The 21,079-nt window shown below is 43.2% G+C and overlaps 1 protein-coding gene across 1 annotated transcript in view; it reads left to right on the forward strand.

Annotated features, from left to right (window-relative positions):
- TSPAN7 (tetraspanin 7) overlaps positions 1 to 21,079 on the forward strand; it is an 82,483-nt gene that overhangs the window by 54,168 nt on the left and 7,236 nt on the right. Inside the window, exons 2-5 of the mRNA XM_062515177.1 lie at positions 11,892 to 12,080; positions 14,850 to 14,924; positions 16,395 to 16,490; positions 18,243 to 18,398. Of these exons, the coding sequence (XP_062371161.1) occupies positions 11,892 to 12,080; positions 14,850 to 14,924; positions 16,395 to 16,490; positions 18,243 to 18,398 (516 nt within the window). The remainder of the gene's footprint in view (positions 1 to 11,891; positions 12,081 to 14,849; positions 14,925 to 16,394; positions 16,491 to 18,242; positions 18,399 to 21,079) is intronic.

A 21,079-nucleotide genomic window follows, 5' to 3' on the forward strand; every position in this document is an offset into this window, starting at 1 on the left:
CAGGCTCTGATATCCTAAGCTTGGAGAAGTCCGTTTGGTAAACCACCATGGTGCTGGTGTGTCATCCTGGATTAACAGTGTGCATCAGTTACAGCCAGCTAGGATGGCAAATTTGGGAGCTGCATCCCTGCCTGGAGCCACTCACAGTATAGTCCTAGTGACAGCTGCTGGCAGGGTGTATTAAGAGCTGGTGAAGTAAAAGAGGAAAGCTCGATAGAGTAATCAACTAGGAATTTTTATGGCTCATGCTCAGCCTCTTAAAGTTTTCTATTTTCTGTCGTTAGTAGGTGGTTCCCCAAATTGGAATCTATAAAGAGCATAGATGAGGCTTGAGTAAGATCAACTGGCAACAGTGCAAACATGAATTTTACAACAACTAGTCAAATGAAATAAAGCAGAATGATGTGTATAATGATCGTAACATTAGCTTGCCTTACGGCTCATGTGAATGCTAGTAAGATAAATATTGAATATCTGTAAATAAACTAGCATTATACCAGCATGAAACTCCCCTTCAAACTGTAATTCTTCTTGAGAAAGATGCAGTGGTTTTCTTTAATCTTTTCAACAGGGGGTCTACAGTGAATCATTTCCTTTAATTGCTGTTTTGAAACACATAACAGGTTTTTTTATGCCTACTTTTTATATTTGTCTTTTTTTCCCGTTAATTGCAGTAGTTCCATTCAAGCTTGAAAATGAAATTGCTTCCTCAACATATTTCTTCTCTGCTTTATGTAAACATAGGGGGTTTATTAGCCCAGTTTCCAGGGAGGATGGAAGTGCACTAATGCCAAGCACACGGAGATTTCCCAGTTGTCGTGGTTACTGACACTTTACAGGAAACTAACTCAGAGAAATTGCCAGGCAGAGCAAAACTCCTCTCCTTCTCTCACTCTGTGGAATTGATCTCGTTCCTGGGGAATTGTAGAGCAGCACCAAAATCCAGGCATGTCTGCTCACCTCTGCCTTCCCAGTGCCTGCTCCGACAGGCTCAGAAAGGCTTTGCAAGTTGCACTCTGGAACTGTGTGCACCAGAGACAAGGACCAGATAAAGTTCTCTTCCTTTCCTTTAAACAGCCCACTTAATTCATTTGCATTGATTGCAGATTTGGTTAGCAAGAATGTTAACTGTATATCAAAACCTGATTAAAGCTGATGAGATTAACAGGAATAAAGAAGTCTGAAAGTATTTAAAAATTAATCATCTTTCACAGCAATAAGTTGTGCAAAATACCATGCAGTTTGGTCCATCTGTCATTTAGGACATCATTGCAGCTGTTTCAGGAAAAGAAAACTTGAAGGATTAAATAGCAGGTGAGCCCCAAGTACTGTATGTAGAAATCTAAGAGTTTGATATAAACCCCAGGAGTTTCCCTTTTGCAAATCTTACACTGCACCTCAAATAGCAGGAGCATTCCTGCTCAGTTTGGGGTATTTTGGTGGTTTTGACAAAAGGGTCTGCAGATGGAAGCATCAGCCATTCCATCTCCCAGGGCTCTTCTGCAGGGGTCTGGCAGCAGCTCAGGCACAAATGGCACAGACATTTGTCCCTGTGCTCCCACAGGGGCTGTGGCAAAGCTTCAGGGTGGGGTGAGGGAATCCTGCATGATGAAATCCCACAGCTTCTGGAGCCATGCCAGAGAATGAGTTTAAGTAGTGGGAGATGTATGGTTAACAGGCATTCCTGGTGGCATCACTGTCCTGATGGGGAGGAGAGCTGCAGAGACTTGGGTCTCAAAAGAGCATTAAAGTACCAGCGGTGCAGTTACAAGTGTGTTATCAGCAATATGGTAGTGTCACTTTGGTATTGTAATTATCTGGTATTTTTTCCTGGTTTTGCTGTTGTGGTGGTGGGTTTTGGGGTTTTGTTCTTGTCATTTTTGTTGCTTGGGTTCTTTTGTGTTACTCTGGTTTGGTTTGATTTTTTTGGTTTGATTTGGTTTTGCTTGGGTCTTTTTTTTTTGTTTGTTTTTTTCTGGTAGTGTTGTTTTGGTTTTTTTAATAATGAAACATCTGGGTTGAAATTTTTAAAGTTTTGTTTCTGCTCTGGCTGATGCTTTTTGGTTTTGTTTCAGCTGGAATTTAGCAGTTTGAGTGCAGGCTACATAGAAACTTTTTTCCCATGCAAGCATATGTGAAAAAGGTGTCAGTATTTCAATTCAAATACTTGAGCACACTCTAACGTGTCAGTATTTCAATTAGGCAACTCCTACATGTAGCAAAACTCAACTAATACATGAGAATTTTTGCCTTTATTTTCAGACACATACTCAAGAGAATACCCACAAAAAGGGTATGTCAACCATTTAAGCAGCAGTATATGTGTATGGATAGGAATATAAAACACAATTCAGTTGTTTCTTTTAATTTCATCCAGTGAGTTTTGATGAATGGTTACAGATCCTAAACTATTTTGAAATCATATTTATAAGACATGGTGTGGACTTTTGATTTTGCAATCCTGTTGGCATTGGGGTAGATATTTCCTTCCTCTCTCTAAAAAAGCATTGAAGTATTAAAAGCAACTTCTGGCTTTGACTTTGGCTCCTGTATCAGGAGTAGCGCATGAAAACCAGAGCTGTACACAAATGAGCAGCAGAGCAGTATGAAAACTGTCATGTAGATGCAGAGCCAGAGTGCTGGACCTTGGCTGGGCAAAACTGGGTTGTTTTAGAGTAGAACAAATCTTATTTTTGCCTTGTTCAGTTACCTTTTTCACTTCCTTGACTGTGTTGCTGCTTGTGTTTGGGAGGACGGGCAGTAGCCAAGGTGGGGCAAATGCAGATGGTTATGGAGAACATGGTTGGTTTTGAAGGACTGATTTGGGTATGCTGAGCTCAGAACATTTTATTTCTCATGTGAGCTGTACAGCAGCGTAGTGGAGATCCATCCTATGTGCACTGCCTCCAAAAGCAGACCACCAGAAAACACTGGAGCATGGTGCTTGAAAGGAAGGGAAGGAAAACATGGCTCCTGTGGAAGGAGAAAGGAAAAGAACCAGAAGTCTTAATATGAAAGAAATGTGTCCTTTCTGGGGAAAAAAAGAAATAAAACAGCCCCTCAGTAGGAATGGCAGTTCTCAGCTTATTCTGAGTATGATTAGAAGAACGTAAATAACCAATGATTTTCCCTAAAATGGGATCAGGACACGAGGGGCTTGGTTGCAATAACAAAATCCTTTTTAAACTTTAAACAAAACCTTATCATTCCATGTGCCCCCAAGCTGACGTTTGGATGGACTGAACTGAAATGAATGCTGCAGCTGACGCCGTTCTTTGCCAGAGGCAGCCTGGCTGTGCAGTGATGGGGGCTGAGACCCTGCTGTCCCCCCTTCCTCTTCGCAGGCTCCAGCCTTTGAGCGTTCGGCGGGACCCCCAGCTCTGCATTTGTGCAGCCCCCATGTCGCGGTGCAGGGACAAGAGCTGCCCAGCTGTCACCCTGGGCAGGCTCTGGTTGTGTTGCTGCCTTCGCTTCCTTGCCCGTTCCAGAGGAGGAGGCTGCTCCCACCCTCTCTACCCTGATTTGCACCCTCGGTGCATTCATGGCCAGCTGCGCTCGCTTTGTTCCCAGCTGGGCTGTCCTGTGGCTTAACCAGCTCTCTCTTGTCCTTGGAGTGTAATCCCCTTCCAGGCAGGTTTATATCCCCTCACCCCTCCTCATCCCAGGTTTGGAAGCCACGTGTCTCAGCTCCTGCTCAAGGGACTCTTCAGTATCTCCTTGTCCCAGCTGTCCTGCCGTGGACCTGCTGCAGCATCGCCTCAGCTTTCTTGAAACAGCCTCCTCTGGAAAGTCCTTGCCTTTGGAAATGCGCCACTGTGCCTTCTTCTGGGCGTGTGTGCCATGAGTGGCTCCTCGTAAACACTGTGGTCAGCTGGCATTCAGAAATCCTTTTCCTCCACTATTACTTGAAAATGTAGGGGCTTGAAACTGCTGGAATTGGTCCCAGCACCATGACCTTGTATTTAGTACTACTGAATTTATCATCTCACACCTCAGTGCCATATTCTGCTTTTTCTGAAGGTTATTAGGAGTGTAGTTGCTTGAATAAAAAATGGTTCTGAAAGAGTTTCATGCCACTGCTGTTGTGTGCAGTGACTAATGAGCTTGTGCATCTCTTTTTAATTCTTTTCAAGTTTTCTTACTGCTAAATCCAAACTTCGTAAGGCTCTTTTATGTGCAGGGAAGAATTTATGTGTTGATTGATCCACTGAAATCACCAAAACTCCTTGACTGGGGTCTCTCTCAAAGTCTTCTCTGCCCTGGTCAGTCCTGAAGAGCAAAGTCTGACTTAGCCCAGGCTTTGGGCACAGTGCTAGTCTCATGGGCATGGATAGAACTAGAGGCTGTTTTTCAGACTGTTTAATTTTATTCCTTTACTTTGTTCACATGGGGATTGTAGAGTTTAGATTTTGCTTTGATTTATTAGGAGGCCAGCAAAGGAGCATTTAAGAAACAATAAAGTATTTAAGTAGGGCATAGTCCTGTTTCAAAACATTTTATTGTCTTGCATTTTTTATCATTTGAAGTCTTAAATCTCAGTAAAATATTGAACTGTTTTAAAATTTGAGGCCAAGCTATGTTGTGCTGTGTAAACAATGTTTCTGTCACCTCTGTGTATTGCTGTTGGAGGGATTTGGAAGTGTGAGTATGAGGGACAGCTGCTGCATTTAAGCTTCCAAAAACTTTCGGGCCCCACAGGTAAATATTCTCTGGCTGTACCACTTTGCTGATGATCAGTTAGTTCCTTCTATTCTGTGTACTACCAGACCTTCAAAACAACCACAATTCCTCTGGCTAGGAGTGTGCCTTAGCCTTGCAGAGTGGGATGCTGCTTTTGAAGTCTCCACTCTCTTAAGTTCTTTTCCCTCAGATATTCAGTCATGCATATTTAAAGCTACATTTCAAGAAATTAGGTCTGAAAATTCCCAGCAGAAATGTATTTTTGCATTTTATTTTTATCCAGAGATGACCACATTTTTGTCTGCAAGCTGGCTTAAAAGACATATCAATTAATAGAGCCACTGGTGACTAATCTGTAAAGCAGAATATCTTCTCTCATTTAATGAAGAGTCTTACATAAAAATAAGTATAATTCTCATTATTAAGAACTTAATTTTACTGAGATTTCTGACTTCTTTTCTGAAAGTGCAAGGTGTCATAAAGCTACATCTTCAGCATAAGAATGTGGCTGTTTATTATAACTATTTATCACAAGCTCGATATTAGTATAGAGATCAGGTCCCAAATGTCCTTATTCTTCCTGAATCTTCCTACAAGTGACATGTAATTGTTTCCTTACAGAAAAATTCTTTAAGAATAGGTATTTGCACTGTATTAGCAAGAAATCCTTAGTTTTGAGCAATGCTGCAAGGTTGTTTTCGAGTTCTTGTCTCCCCACTGCTGTCTTTGTTAGTGCTCCTAGGACTTTTTGGGCCATGCCCAATTTTTTATACTGCAGCAAACAAAATTGCTGTCATGTTTTCTTCACTGCTGTTCCTTAAATGATCATTGGCCTCTTCTGGTTGCAAGGAATGCTGCACTCACCTCTGTGTGATTTTTGATCTGATTTTCATACAGAGTAAGTGATTCAGTCCTGGTTATCATTTCTTCCCCAGCCTGCAAGGAAAGCACTATTAGACCTTGGTGTGTGGTTGGTGTATGGATGGGTGAGTCTGCTGGAAAACACCTGGGTTCTTTATAAAATGTTCACTTATTTTCAGAGGTCATTTAACTCTCTAGTTGATAGAGGCACTATTAAAGTTAGGGATTAGTACACAGTCACACAGTCTGTTTTCTGCAGAGTTGGTGAGTAGCCAGATCAGCTCCATGCTAATTTGGTATTCACTTAGTCATATTTATGAGAGCCAATATTGTTTATTTTCTTTTTTTTTACCAGCACTGTAGTTTGATCTCTGAGGACCTTAATCTGATGTCAACTTACTTGGGACAGCCACTCATGTACTTGCAATACTGTAATAGCTAGGACAGACGCTGAAAATTAAAAATATTTCTGGAAAGGAAATGGGATAGTAGTCCACTTACAGAAAGGAGCTGTGCAAGAACAGGTTATTAAAGCTTGATAGCAGTGTGTTTTCCTCTGCTGTATTTCAGGGCAGATTCAGTGGTTGTCCCCTGACTTGAGTGCTCTCGATCCTCAGCTCTGACCCAGTGGTGACACGAGAGCAGAGGCAGCATCCCCATTGCTGTGGTTTTCATGTGCTGGAATCCCTGATGATGGTTTCCACAGGGAGGACGTGGACCAGGAGTTTAAATACACAGGAATCTCAGTTTTGCACAGAAACAGCAAAGGCTGTGGTGGATAATTAGTTTTGTGACAGCAGATAGATCTAGATGGATGCTGAGCAGCAGGGGTCATAACTCAAACAGATTCCTGAGGTGAAAGGATGAAGCAAGATTTGTCGTCCTGGACATTCCACACATGAAACAGGGAGAGAAAACCCTGAGCCCAAAGCGTGGCAGCCTGCCCAGGTGAGACAGGCAGGGGATCTCAGAGAGGAATGAGAATTAATCTTAGGGCATTTTTCCTTTAAATCCTTTTGGCTGTGTCTTTTTAGGAAGGAATTATTTAAATGGAAAACTGTAAGGAACAAAGAAGAAGAGGGACAAGCCTGAGTTACAGGAGCAAAAAGACAAAATAATCTTGTTAGGTACTGGGGGAATGTGTTAAGAAATAGTGAAGTCAGGAACTAGAAGACACTAGAACAGTTACATACAACAATGGCCACTGCAGGTGTTTTCTCCTAACACAGTGACCTTTACAGGCTCTCTCAGTTTGCAAAGGGGCCAGAAGTGGTTATTTATTGGCTTGCAACTTGTTGCCTTCCTCCAAGGATACAGCTCATGGCATCTTCATTTCCTGTGCACTGCAGCAAGAGATCAGTGACCCAAGCTGGGTTTGCAGGTGTAGTCAAGATCAGCAGATGTGGGGATGAAGAATTCAGGTGTGTTGCTGGCTTACAGGCATTTCCATGTTCTGTTGTATCTTGGCTTAATGCTTTTCCCCTGCCTGTGAAGAGCTGACATTGAAACTCAAAGGAAGATTTGTGTTAGTTTGAGTCGCATGCCTGCCTGATGAGAGCCCAGGGGCTGAGGCAGGAGAAGACTCAAAGCCAGCCATTCCCAGTGCCTGACAAGCTGTAAAGCAAGAACGTTTTGAATGTGATCCATTGCCTATTTTGGGAAAGTTATACAATTTTCAGAGGTAGGCCAGTTATTTTTAAGTCTCTCTGGGCATGCTTTTAACGCAGGATTTGTTCTGGATGTTGTCAAGGTCAGACGTTTTCGTTGTGGAGAAGTTCCCCTCCTTTGGGGAAATGTGTGGAAGAGCTAATTAGCTGTGTGCCTCAGTCCTCTCTCATTTCCTCACAGCCTGCTAAACCTATTGCTAGACCTTTCAATTCACCCAAGATGGATTGAGATGGTTCTTGTCTGCCTTCCCCTGGCTGCATCCATTTTCTGCATGGCCTTTCTCTAGCCTCTTTAAGGCCAAGGTTGCAGGAGAACTGTGCAGAGACAGCACACCTCTACCAAAATGCAGGGAGGCTGGTGTTTGGAAAAGGAAGTATTTGGAATGGAGAAACTGAAAATAACAACAACGTCGTTCTTTTCCTTGTATCTGATTCTTTGCTGCTGCTTTGAATTTCTTTCTAAGTTGTCCACATTTTACATTCATTTAGCGAGGTTGAAAATATGAATTGAAATAGAAGAATTATACCTATAGTGAGATCCTCATTAATGAAGTTGCCCTCCTGCAGCTCTGTTCTGTAAATAAATAGCTGGTCCAGAGAAATGCTGAGCTCTTCCTGCTGCTTTGGGGAGTAGGAGGGATTGCTGTGTGCTCTGCAGCAATCAGGACTGGCTTACAAGTTTTATTTTGACAGAGCTTGAGAATCAAAATAGCTTACATCAGTAATGAACAGGAGGACATGAATTATGTGGACCAATAATAAACCAGCAATTCCTGCTAAACATTTCTCTTCACCTCTGTAATTGACAAACTTTAAATATTACATATGGCAGCCCTGAGTATAAATAAGGGCTTGAATTAGGGTCTTGAATCTCTGTACATGCAAGATGTAGAACCTTCCATGTATCACCTCCTGTATCAGCAGCAGCAACCTTCACATCGTGCCACCATTGCTGTGTGAGTTTTGGGATATGAAGACACAAGACTCTCTTTTAGAGTGGTGTGCATCCAGTTGAAAGGAGTATATAGTGTTTTCCTGTCTAATTCTGACAGAATTAAAGACAGTGCACTCTCAGAAGTCACCCTCTGAATATTCCTCTCTGCATACTTTGCTGCTGTTACCTAGAAGAAGGGAGTTGGTAGTTTAATCTTCGTTTTGGCACTATCAAAAGAAGCAATTCTTGGACATTTTTCAGTTGCCTTTTTATTGAGACTGCATTAGTTCTGATTTCAGCAATGCCCAGCATTATCAGGGCATCACTTCCCCTGTGTCCTGTAAAGCTGTGGCACATACCCTCGTGCCAGTGCTGTTGGCCATGTCTCTGTGTGTGTCTCAAAAACACAGTTGGTTTATTGGACAAGTGAAGTTAGAGCTGACAGTTGTGTTTTATTTCTGCCTGCCTGTGGCATGGTAACTTTTCCACCCCATCCAGAACTGGGAGCAGTACTGCAGGTAACATTGGAAACATCTGTATTGATGCTGAAGGAAAGCAAAAGGACTAGGAAGCCTGCCTTTGACTGAAATCAGGGATTGGTGGGATGTGCTTATGATACCCATGATTGAGGGGAGGCAAGAGATAGAGCTGGCGGGGTTGGTTCACAGATTTTATAGGTTTTTTTTAGCCAGAACAATACAATTCATTTAGATTAAAACATTCTGTGGGAGCATCTTGATTAGAGTGGAGTTTTTCTTAGAAAATGTCCAGGTGGCCCACCTGCTTCATTTCCTGCCATCTCATTCAGTCAAGGGCTTCTGGGGTGTGTTTGCTGAGCCTGAGCTCACAGGCACTGAAATGTGAGACCTGCTAAGGCTAAACAATCTACTTCTACTTGTGTGTAGCCTTTACAATCCTAGCACAACCTGGGTATCTCCTGTGTTGTTTTTATTTCTTTTAACCTTTAAAATTTTGACCTAAATGAAGGACAGAACTAGTAATGTTTTATGGAATGCTACATCTCAGGTTTCCTGGCTGAGGAAACATGAGTCCAGGGGCTTCCACTGCACTGAACTTTTGTAAGGAAGATATCATCTACCTTTGATGAAATCCAGGATGAAATAGCTTTCTAATAATGTTGCAAACTAGAGAAAAAAGCCAGAAAAGAAACAGAAGGTGCAGGAAAAGTCCGTCAAAACAGTGTGGGGGCAGGACAGGGTGCCAACATGAAAAAGAGACAGCAAAAACCAGCACAAACCACTTGCAAGCCCACTTGTGGACACAAAGCCTGTCTGAGTTTCTGGGGCTTGCTATGATCATAGGAACTGGTCCTAAGCAGGGATAAATCAGGCCATCCCTGGCTGCTGGCAGGAATCTCCTGAGTGATGTTGTCTGGTTGGGCGTGGATGTGAGCTTTGCCTGTGTTATCCAGGGTGGGCTATTACTGCTTAAACCAAGGCTTGTATAAAGGAAAACTCCAGGGGTTTTTTGTCTGAATCAAAAGCATTTGGTTAGTTTGTGACAGGCCTTGAAACCTGGTATTTGGGGTGGTTTTTCTCTTTTGCTTTCCCTTAGAAGCACCAAAGGATACGATCCCGCATGTCTTTACATTTAGGTAGGATGTCTCTAGCTGCTCTTTAGAAGCAAACTTCTTCCTTCTTCCTTTTTTTTTTTAAATTCTTTTTTTTCCTTTGCAAATGCTTGTGTTTATATACCACTCCAGATGTCTCATTTGGGGCATCGTGGGCTGTGCAGCTGCCAGTTCATTTCTTCTGTGTCTGCTGAGGATCTGGAGTGGGGTTATGACATTCTTTCCTCACAGGCTGTAGCTGTCATGGCATTTCCAGGACAAATCTTAAAAATTCTTGCTGGGCCGCATGAAGACTGTTTTGCTGTAGAAGTCCACTGGTGGAATTTTCCTGCTGCTCTCGTGCTCCGTGTGTGCTGACTCTTCCAGGTGTTTGTAAATAAAGTTCCTTTGGATGCGGAGCACTCAGAGGGGCTCTAAAGGTCAAAGGGCTGGAAATTACTCTCCTCTGACTGCCAGGATATCTGAAATAGTTTCTACATCTCCTGTGTGATCATTGTCTGAACTGAAACTTTACAGTGAAAAGGGAGTAGGGAAGACTGGAGTGGGATTGTGCATTGGAGAGGGTGCTGTGAGTTTCCTTTTAGACCTTTCAGGTGTAAATGGACCCACAGCACCCTGATTATGCATCTATTGAGCCTTGACCCAGAGGTCACAGAATGAGGCTGGTGGAGAGATTTCAGGTCAAAGGAAGGAGATAGAGGTAAAGGGAAGATGTGTGTACTGATGGTGAGTGTCAGGAGCAGTGTCTATTCCTGCTGCCTTGTTCTGTCTGCCCATGTCTCTGCTGCTTTTAAAGAAACATCTAAAACACACACCAGAAACCAGTACATTCATTGTTCCCTAGACTGTGTTGATGGCACAGTGAGATAGTGATGAAAAGTGTGTCTTGGAAATAAGGAAGAGGATTGCCTTGGGGTGGAGGTAGGCATTAGTCATACCACTGCTGGTGTTCTGCGAAATAAAAGTCATGAAAAGGTTTGTAGGGGAGTCTTACAGTTTTTCATCTTTGTAAGCAAAATTCCAGCCAGCACTGCTGCAACCCGAGGTGCATCTTCAGCATGTCTTTGTGGAAACATCCCATCCCCTCTGCACTGTGGCAAGCTTGATAGGGGCTTAGACCTCCCAACAAACTCAGGGATTTCCTTAAATCCCTGTAAATCAGAGCTCTATTAAGAAGCAGGAGAGGAATAAACCACCAAGAGGCTTTCCTCCTTTTTTCCAAAGTCTGTGTGTGTCATAAATTGAATACCCGCCCCAACCCCACAAGATCTGGGGAAACCAAACTCTTAAAACGCATAGTAAAGGGTTAGTAATTGTTTCAAATGGCCAACTAAAAATGCTTTTTATTAGGAGGCTTGAGCTCTCTTTCATATGTGAAGCTGCTTGTTCATTTTGGCAGTGAAGGCTGCTTTTATGCCTCCCTGGGGACAGTGGTAAAACTTTCAGTAGCTTAGGCACAGAAGCCAACCCTTTGTGGAACTGGAGGCGAGAAACCAGAAGTTGTTCTGCAGATTTCCCAGTCCCCTGCAGCTTGCTTTCACATTTTGCTGATTAATCCACTTCTGTTCAGGACAAGGAGAGGTGAAGACAGTGCTGTGCAGGGGTGGGACCAGACTTGGCAAGGGCATTTGATGTCTTGTTGGTAGGCTCCTCAGTGATTCTTTTCTGACATTCAGCTGTTGGGTGCAATAACAAGGAATCACACTTTTCACACAGTTGCACTGAAAGATGGACAATAGCTGGATTTATTCTTACTGCAATGGTGAGCAGGAGAGCAGAAATCTCTGGTAATCCTGTCCCAAAGTGGTAGCAGAAATGCCAACACCTGCTGAGGCTGATCCTGGGGAGCAGGGGACACTCAGACAGAGGGACATGTGGAGTTTCACGTCTCTCCGGGGACTGCAGGAGCAGGGAGCTGTTCCTTCTGGTGGTGCACTGCATCCTCCCTTGGCAGCGATTAGCCTTAAACGTTTGTCCTTAAGCGCAGCCTTAATGTGGCATCTCCATCTGCTGGAGTTTACTTTTGTCTGTCAGTCCCTCCGGAGTTGGCAGAAGCCTTGAGGCTCCCTCCTGCCAGTGCATCCCTTCAGGATGGCTGCGTGCTGGCTTTGGAGGCTCCCCCAGTGGCTCCTGACACGTTTGTGCCCTTGCTTTGCAGATCACTGGCGTTATCCTCCTGGCAGTCGGCGTCTGGGGCAAGCTCACCCTCGGCACCTACATCTCCCTGATTGCTGAGAACTCCACCAATGCCCCCTACGTGCTCATCGGGACGGGCACCACCATCATCGTCTTCGGGCTCTTCGGCTGCTTCGCCACTTGTCGTGGCAGCCCATGGATGCTGAAGCTGGTGAGCAAATATTAGTGGCACCGGCTCCACGTATTAGTGGCTGGCTTCTTTTTGCTTTGCCTTTACTCAGGAGTTAGGATTGAATGCATAAGAGATGGATTTTCTCGTTCTCATTTAGTTGTTTATTAAATCTTATTTATAGTACAGAGCGTTTTGTAGCACTTCTAGCTAACAAGCTAAAAATGAGAAAATGTCAGTGTATTTTGTTAGTTGCAAGGTCTTTTAAAGCCCAACTATACAATTAAAAGTTAACACCTATATTACTTACACTTTTGACTCAGTAACTAAACACCTGTGACCTGCACTGCAGTACTTTCTAACCAGCTAAAAACTACTACCTGAAATCACGAAGAAGGAACAAGAAGGAAGAAGAGCTACCACCTAAGAACCTTCATCTTGTCCCATACCTATTACTGTAGCCTAAAACTTCAAATTCTAAACTTTTCACCATGTGATATTACACACTTCTATTCAAATTACACACCAGTGATTCCAACTCCATCACTCAGTTTTGGAAGCCTTCTCCAAGACCTCAGGTTAAAAGCAGTGTTCTCCTGGGGGTCAGTGTCAGAAAGCACAGAGACTTCAAAGCTCCCAGGCTTCAGGGTTCCAACAAGCAAACCCAAGTGCCTTAGGAGGGGAGGAAGGTTTTTTTGATCAATTGGAATTCCCCCCCCACCCCCTGACAGATGTTGTTTATAGGCACATAAGCTAGATTTTATTAATCTTTATGTTCCACATGTGTGCCTTTAGGACAAAGGGGGGAACAAAAGCCCTTTGCCAAGACCAGTTTTTTGATTGACTATGACTGAATTTTGCTACACATGGTACATAGGCCCAAGTGTTTGGAGCAGGGTGGAATGCTGCTGAATTGCTCTGTGAGTCGTTCTGCAATCATTCTGGTTTTCTGTGAGCCAGAGAGATAAATATATTTACAATCTTAAAGATGCCCAAAGCATCATAAATGTGAAATTTTTTCGAAATGTATTTTAAGGGGTCAGTTTAATACCCTAATGTGAAATTATGAAAGAAATAGTTAGCACCTCATAAAAGCACACCAGCCCTTCTTTTTCTCCTAACATTCACTAAGATAGAACAATTCAACCCAAAAAAGCAGAGCACTGTATGGTATCTCAAAAGCAGCAGGGGCTTGAGGTGCACTGAGCAGAGGGGAAGCTGTTGTCCCTCAAGTCCACTTTAACCCCTCTCTGTATGATTTCTCTGTTCTGAGTTTTCCAGCCTACCTTCAGATTCAAAAAAACCTACAGGTTAAACAAACTTACATGATAAACTGTGTTTCTAGGCATATTTAGGAGCAAAATCCTGCATGTGCAATGATTTGAAGGGTGGACACAGCACTTGTGAAGAAGTGAACTAGTGAGAAAGGGCTTGACAGTACAATGCATCTCCTGCTACAGTACTTTGGGATTGGTTTTCTAAGGAGATGGGATTATTTTTCTCCAGTTCAAACTGCATTTTAAAAAGGAAAGGACATGTTAAAGGGAATTAATTTCCTCAAATGATAGCAGGGAGGGGAAGGGGAGAGGTAGCAGCTGCAATTCCATCAGCTGGTGGCCAGCTGGCAAGTACCTCACTGCTGTCTCTTGCTGGTGGTGTGCTCTCAGGACATGTCCAGAGGCTTGCTGGAGCCACTGCTGTCCAGATGGGAAAGGGATAAAGGTGAATTATGATATAAATCCATAGGAAATCAGGCTCTGCTAGCTGTTCCATAACTCATGTAACTTTCTTACAGCTGTGCCATTAACAGTAGCATGTGCTGTTCCAAGTAAATAGGTTTATTTTCATTGTACATATAATAAATATTTCTGAACTTCTTTTCTCTCCTGAACAGAGCAGTAATTTGACAGCTGCATTAATTGGACACTTTTTTTTTCTAGTTCTGCCTTCACCGTTTTGCTCCTTTCCCCAATAACCTTTCATTAAAGCTAAGTTTCCCTTTCTCCACTAAATCCTACTAGGACTGCATTTAATTTAAAATGTTTCCTTTCTTAATTAACTGTTACTTAGCAGGTGGAGTGAAAAGGTAATTTTTCCTCCAGAACATTAAGCCCCAACTTCAAATTTTGCTATCCCACTTCACATTTTTAGTCTCATTTTCTTTATTTCTGCTTAAATATATTTTTAGTACTTGGTGAGCGCCTACACTGAAAGCACTGTTTTCATGGTTTATTTAGCTCCTGATCCAAATGCTGCACCTAAAGCCAAATATGGACCTTGGCTCAGCAAAGTGCTTGGAGCATCTGTGTAGTGTTACAGTGAGAATATTTCCAGTAAAGGCAATATTTCAGTTCATTCAGTGGAGAAACTTCAGGAATCAGGCAGCAAATCCCAGTCTGGCAGTGAGATAGACAAACACAAACCAAAACACCTGGGGAAGCCTGCTGACCTTAGCAGGGCAATGTGCAAACAGGAAGGGTCTGTTTGTATTCCTTATTGCAAGATCAAAATCTGAGTGACTTGGATTCACCTCTGGCATGTGAGTGTGTTTTAATTTATATAAGAATGCTGAGGAACGTGGGAACAGAAATGTCAGAAAAGTCAGTAATTAAGCAATATATATCAGTCATGAGTTGTACAAACACATGTATTACATTCAGGTCATAGCCTGTGTATCTACTCCAAAAGACCTTTGGTTTCTTAAGATCTTTGAAGGGTGCCTAGAGGGGAAAGTTAAATTTTATGTGATAATATCTGTGCTGAGACAAAAGCCTATCCTGCTCTGACTTCTCTTGCCTCCTGCCTTTTCAGTATGCCATGTTCTTGTCCCTGGTGTTCCTGGCTGAGCTAGTGGCCGGCATTTCAGGGTTTGTCTTTCGCCACGAGGTAGGTGGAAATGTGCTGAGTTTGCACCTGGCAGTGCCTCCCTGGGCAGGAGCTGCTGAGAAGTTCCCTGGAGTGTGGAGAATGTGTGGGGCCCTGAGCTCATCAGCTCCAGCACATCTCCAGGGCTGTGCTGATGTGCAACAAAAACTTGTACAGCTCTTAAAAACCAATGTGATTCCAAATGAAGGGATTTAGGCAAAGCTCTTGCCCTCAGCTGCCTGATGATTACTCTTGAGCTATCAGGTTTTGTGTGTCCACCATGTAAGATCTTCTTTACTCTCTTACATATGCTGAGGGCTGCAAAATAGATTAAACGCTTTTCTTAAACACAGCTTTTTCAGCCAGGCAAATGCTGGTTTATGTAAGGCAGAGACAACTTCTGCATCACACCAGACTTGCTGTTTTGTAAATCTTTTTCTTTTTTTGGGCGGGGAGAGAAGTGGGGGTGGGGAGGGAGTGGGATGGGATTTCATTTCTATCTTGAGGAGAGATTAGAAGTAGAGTGAGGTAGGAAACTGGGACAGGAAGAAGCTTCTAAAAAGCATGATGGTCTAGATTTGTAGTAACACTTCTGCTTTATCCACTGTAATCAGGTCTATCTGCCTGTAAGTCCATGGACCTACATGCCACTGGTGCTGAGCCAGAACAACCCCAGAGACCCTCCTTGTCTTTTCTCTTTGCTGGTTTTCCAGTCTCCTCTTTTGACATTTCCACTGCTATAGAGTTTCCTGCTGTTGACCCTTGCAAGCAGTGGATTGTGTTTAACGTGGTCCTGAGGTGCCTGTCCAGCTGCTGAGCATTCCCATTTCATCCCACCTAACCTGCAGCAGCCCCAGTGTCAGACTGCTCCTTTTTGGGAGAGGCAGTCTCTTGTGAGGGCCACAGCCATGTGGGTTGCTCGCATCATCTGCTTCCCAGCCCCTTTCCCACCCAGTCAAAAGTGCCATTCCTGATGATGTGCCTGACATTTTCCAGCTGAGGCACCTCTTACCCAAATCCCTTTGGTGCTGGGGATGCCTGGTCGGGAGATTCATGTCTTGTTTTGGTGCCACTGGCTTTTGTCCCCAGGGTGTTTGCACAAGCTTTGGCTCTCACCTGGCATCCATGAGCAGGGAGAAGCATTCAGTCTCCTTCAGACTTAGTGCTGGAGCAAAGTGGGGGGGAAAAGCATAAACTGATACTTTTTTGATAGGTTAAGTCTTTTTGCAGGTTTTTTTTTTAACATACCAGTTTGCTTGTTTTTGTGTTTGATATCTCATTGGAAAAATGGCATGAATTATTCCTGGCAGTTAAAAGGGAGCTCTGCCAGCTCTAAAAACACCCTTAAAAACAGCTGGGAAGGGCTAGTTTGGGTGTCTTGTTAGGAAATTTGGAAATGCATTTGCTTCCTGCAAAAAAAATTGCTTCGGATGTTGTGCTTCTTGTTGCTCACGTGGACTGTTTTTTGGGTTTTTTCCCTCACCCTCACAGATCAAGGACACTTTCCTTAGGACATACACTGAAGCAATCCAGAATTACAACAAGAACGATGAGCGGAGCCATGCAGTGGATAACGTACAGGAAAGTGTAAGTCTTAAACTGGATACCAAAAATTAGTCAATAGAAAAAGCATGGATTTGATCCCAGAACATGAATTTTTGATGGCTCAATCTGCAAGCTGTAGTTTGCAAGCAAAACTAGAGGCTGGCAAAACTGACCTAAAGGAAAGGAATTGCAGCTGAAGTGCTCCCCAGGATGCCTAAACTTTAGTGAAGAAGCTGTCTGATAAAGGCAGGGCCTGTCCCACTGGCTCATTTTGGTCCCAGATCTTGAATTAGGCATAGGGGGCAGTTCTATTCCTAAAGAGCACACCTTGTTCCTAAGGGAATTTGCCAGTAAGATTATAAAATATTTTAAATTTGAACTGGATGAGACATGGTTTTATAATCTTGTGTCCTGTATCACTGATAAACTGCAGCAGTTCACTAGCACAGTGAGAGGCTGGCAAAGGAGATCTAGTAAGTTCAGGATTAAAACTGGGTGTATTTTCCCCAGAGGAAAATGGGGGAGGAAACTGCTGAGGTTGGCAGTGAAAGCTGTGCTGCAGGGATGCAGTAGGAGGTGGAGAATAGCCTTTCTGACCCTCAGGGGTGGGAGCAGGGCAGTGGGAGGTTGCCTTGCCTTCTTCCAGCAGGACAGGGGCAAATGCCACAGCACGGCCAAACCAGTTGGGGATGCCACCCACAAGAGACCAAGACCACCAACTACAGCACAGAGCGATAAAATTCACATTTAAATTCTCACTGAAAGCTCTACCATAGCAAGAAGCTATTCCTTCCGTTTGCAATACATTCTGTGAGCCAATTTCCATATGACTGTAACTTGATGAATGGCTGAAATGCCAGTGTCATTGTACCAATGTCTTCTAGACCTTCACAAATTTTGTTGGACCCTTCAGCACGGTTGAAACTGTGCCCTAACCTGGCTTCTCCTGCTTAGCAGATTACTGCAGTGCTCCCAGCTGAGTATATTCTGCTGTCAAATTGTCTGTTTGTGTAATGTTAACCTGTATTTTAAATTTTTGATTCCTAGGAGTTGACCAAACAAAGTAGTTCTGAGTAGTTTTTTAGTGTTTCTGTTGTAGCAAAATGTTCATTTCATTCATAGTTCTCTTTTTACAGGAACATTTATAAGCCCTTTCTCAGCATTTATAAGCCCTTTCCATGCAGAAAATTCAGCACATACTCCATACTTTTGAGTCACTGTCTTCTAGCTTAGGATCTAAATCAGAACATCCTTCCCAGTTTAGGGTTTTCTAGCTGACTTCCTAGACACACCCTGTGAACATACAGTCTCTTTCTATTCACAGCTCAGTGAATTGTCCTAGAAATTATTTTGGTGAGTTAGAGAGGCGTCACCTTATTGATTTGTGCTACTTTGAACCTGTGTGTGCTACATGTAATTCTGTGTAATGCTTTGAGGTCTTGAATTTACAGGGTCACCTTAAACACAAAAGTAAAGAAAACAAACAAAAAACCCAACAGACCATCAATTAAAAAAGATGGGGTTATGGGTGGACCTTTGTCAAATGTTACAAATAATAGTTCTGCTCATAAAATACCTTCTTTTTATTATGTCATCTGCTCCCATGTTCTGTAAGTTACATCCCTGGTACTTTTATAATTAATGGGGCAGGGGTGGTATCTGCTTTTCAAAACCTGAGGTGCCCTGTTTTTATTTTGATTATGATCTTACGAAGTGGGACGAGATGATTCTGCTCTAGTTTTAATTCTGTTTTGTTTGTTTGTGTGTTTTAAACCTGCCTCTTACCCTTCCTAGCTGAGCTGCTGTGGCATTCAGAGCTACACCAACTGGAGCACCAGCCCTTACTTCTTCAAGCACGGCATCCCTACGAGCTGTTGCATGAACTCCAGTGACTGTAACACTCAGGATCTGCGCAACATGACCGTGGCTGCCACTAAAGTAAACCAGAAGGTACCAGTAACGTAGTGCCAGAGGCAGCTGTGACACCATCCAGCACCCCAGTGGAGTGTATGGCTGCTTGCAGTTGCATTTCATTTCAAATGGCTGGTTGATAATGTGCAAATAAGGCTGGAGTGATGGTAAGGATGGGCTTGGTCCTGCACTTGCATCATATTCTTTGAGCTGGCCTTTCTCAAATCCAATCCCAGATGCAGCAGTTCTGAGGAAACACAGGTGATTGGCAGTAAATGTTGTGGTTGGTGGGTGCCTTTATAGTGAGTTGAGTTCTTTGAACATGTAGTGCTGCAGGCACAGCACAAAATGACCCTTTTCCTGGGGTCACCTGAAGGAGCAGGTTGGGAAGACAGAAATAGGGCTGAGAAGGAAGGTTGGGAGAACAGGAAGAAAATGGATTGTTAGAGAATAAAAATACAGAAAATGCTGAAAAGGGAAGAATAAAGAGAAAATAATGCAGCATCTATGCATTAGGCACTGTGCTGAAGAAGTGCAACTCAAGTTATTGCTTCAAGTGCTAGTGTGTCATCAATTCTTTCTCACTCAAGATTTTCAAGAGAGGGAACACTTTGTTGATAAGAGGAATGATATTGTGGCTAAATCACCATTCTAAGTTGTAATACAGTTTAGTCAGACCTAAGAATTAATTTCTTTTCTGTTTTTGTCTTCAGAGATCTATTAAAAATAAATAGTCATGAGTAGGCAACAGGGGAAATATGGAAATACCTCTGTCTCCTCTGTGTCTGTCTTTCACCTAAGTCACTTGTGGTTGGACTGGTGGCTGAGCACAGCCTGAAACATCTTTGAAAACCAGTCAAGTAGACAACATTTTCTGGCATGTATTGTAAAAGGCATACTAGAGGATTATTTTCCACTAAGCCTTTCCTTTTTTTGCAATGGTTTAATGAGAGCCACTTGTTGCAGATACGTGGAATGTTGGTGGTGTCCATTGGCTGAGTAACTCACTGTCACCACCAGCAGAGTAATCTTGCATGAGTACAGAGGGTGAGCCCCTCTCTTCAGTTGCTCTTTGTGAATTTGTGCTAACTGGATGTTTTTGTAGAAGTGGGAGGAAGGTAAGAGTCAGGGCAGGGTGGACCTAGGGCATGTGCAGTACAGCCAGCCCCCACAGCAGGCATGGTGCCTCCTGGGCAGCTCATCCTGAGCCCCTGCCCCTGCTCCTCTTCCCAGCAGGAAAGCTTTCTGTGTGGCTGGTGTTCCACCAGCAGGTCCCAGCTTTGGACTTCAGGACAACCCTGCACTCTGAACCTTTCCTGGCTGCATGACCATTTAGGTACCATTTGCACTCCCAGCACTGACCTGCTGTTTCCCCCAAGTGCTTGGCTTTCTCTGCCTGCACAAGGAAATAAGTCCCTGTCCATTTTTGGGTTCCTCGTGGCACAGGATGCCTGCAGAATCGTAGGAAGTGACTGAGGGATCAATGTGTGCTAGTCCAGGGCTAGTAACATTTGCAGCCATTCTTGCTCCTTGCTCTCCTGCCAAATGCACAAGTCACCTGATGGAAAAGGATTGCTGATTCCTCAGGAAATAGTTGAAGTAATTACTTGATTTAATTATCCAGAGGAAATTTGGATGTTTGGAAGTTCTTGTGGTTTTGTCTCATTTTCTGACATAGCCATTGAAAATCAAAAGTTGCAGATTTCTGTTCAGCAGTTTTGAGATCTTGGAGTAGTCCCAGACATTTGAGCAAAGTGGGATGCTTCTGAAAGGCGCATGGGAATAAAAAGCAAGAAGGAGAAAATGTTGTTTGGCCCTATCCTTTCACTTCAGATAGGTAGCAAACATCATTGCCTCTGACCCAAGCCCCTTGCTCGTCTTGGAAACAGGCTCTTTGCTCTCTGTGTGTTGGAGAAAAAGGAAAATAATTTTTTTGCCTGTGTTGTGGAAGACCCTTCTCACCGTGCCTGTGGACAAGTATATTTGGATTGCATCTTTTGGTGGATCTTGCAAAAGTATCAGTAAGATGAGTTGTCTGTGAGCTAATCAAATTACTAGCAGTTTCAGAGGACTAATAATGAATTAACCAAAGAGGATTAAACTAATAATATAATTACAGGACTAAAAGACAGCATTCCTGGATTTTCTTTGCCAATTCTGACCCTAACTTGCTTAGTGACCTTGGGTTAATTATTTAGGCTTTCTGTTTCTTCATCTCAGACAGCACTAATACCTAACTTTAAGAGCTGTCATTAGGATTAGCTAATTAACATTCATCTAGTGCTTTTAATCACAGTTCTTTACCAAGAAACCTCAAGAACTATTTCTCTCTAAAATCTTAAGAAAGAAACAGATGCATGGAGTCAAGAAAGATCAGATCCTTTGTGAACTGACCCTCCTGTGCTCTGGATTTCTGGATCAGCACCCAGAGGTGCTCACACCATGCTCCACACACTTCTGTCCTGTAATGCAGCTCGTGGGTGCTGCTTGCACTCCCGTGGCAAATAAGCCATATGAAAACAATGTACTGCAGTAAACAGATTATTGTGGCTCGGGAAAACAGAGTCTTCAAGTGAGGAGGGTGATCAAAACTCTGCCCTTTGCATGTGTTGTTGACAAGATCTTGTGTCTCCCTCAAATTACCACTGTGCTTCAGTGTAGCATCTCTTGAAGGCTCTTCAACAGAACAGATTTCAGAAGAGCTGGGAGAGCATTAAGCC

Source organism: Cinclus cinclus, chromosome 2 (assembly GCF_963662255.1).
Source record: "Cinclus cinclus chromosome 2, bCinCin1.1, whole genome shotgun sequence".
Taxonomy (NCBI): Eukaryota; Metazoa; Chordata; class Aves; order Passeriformes; family Cinclidae; genus Cinclus; species Cinclus cinclus.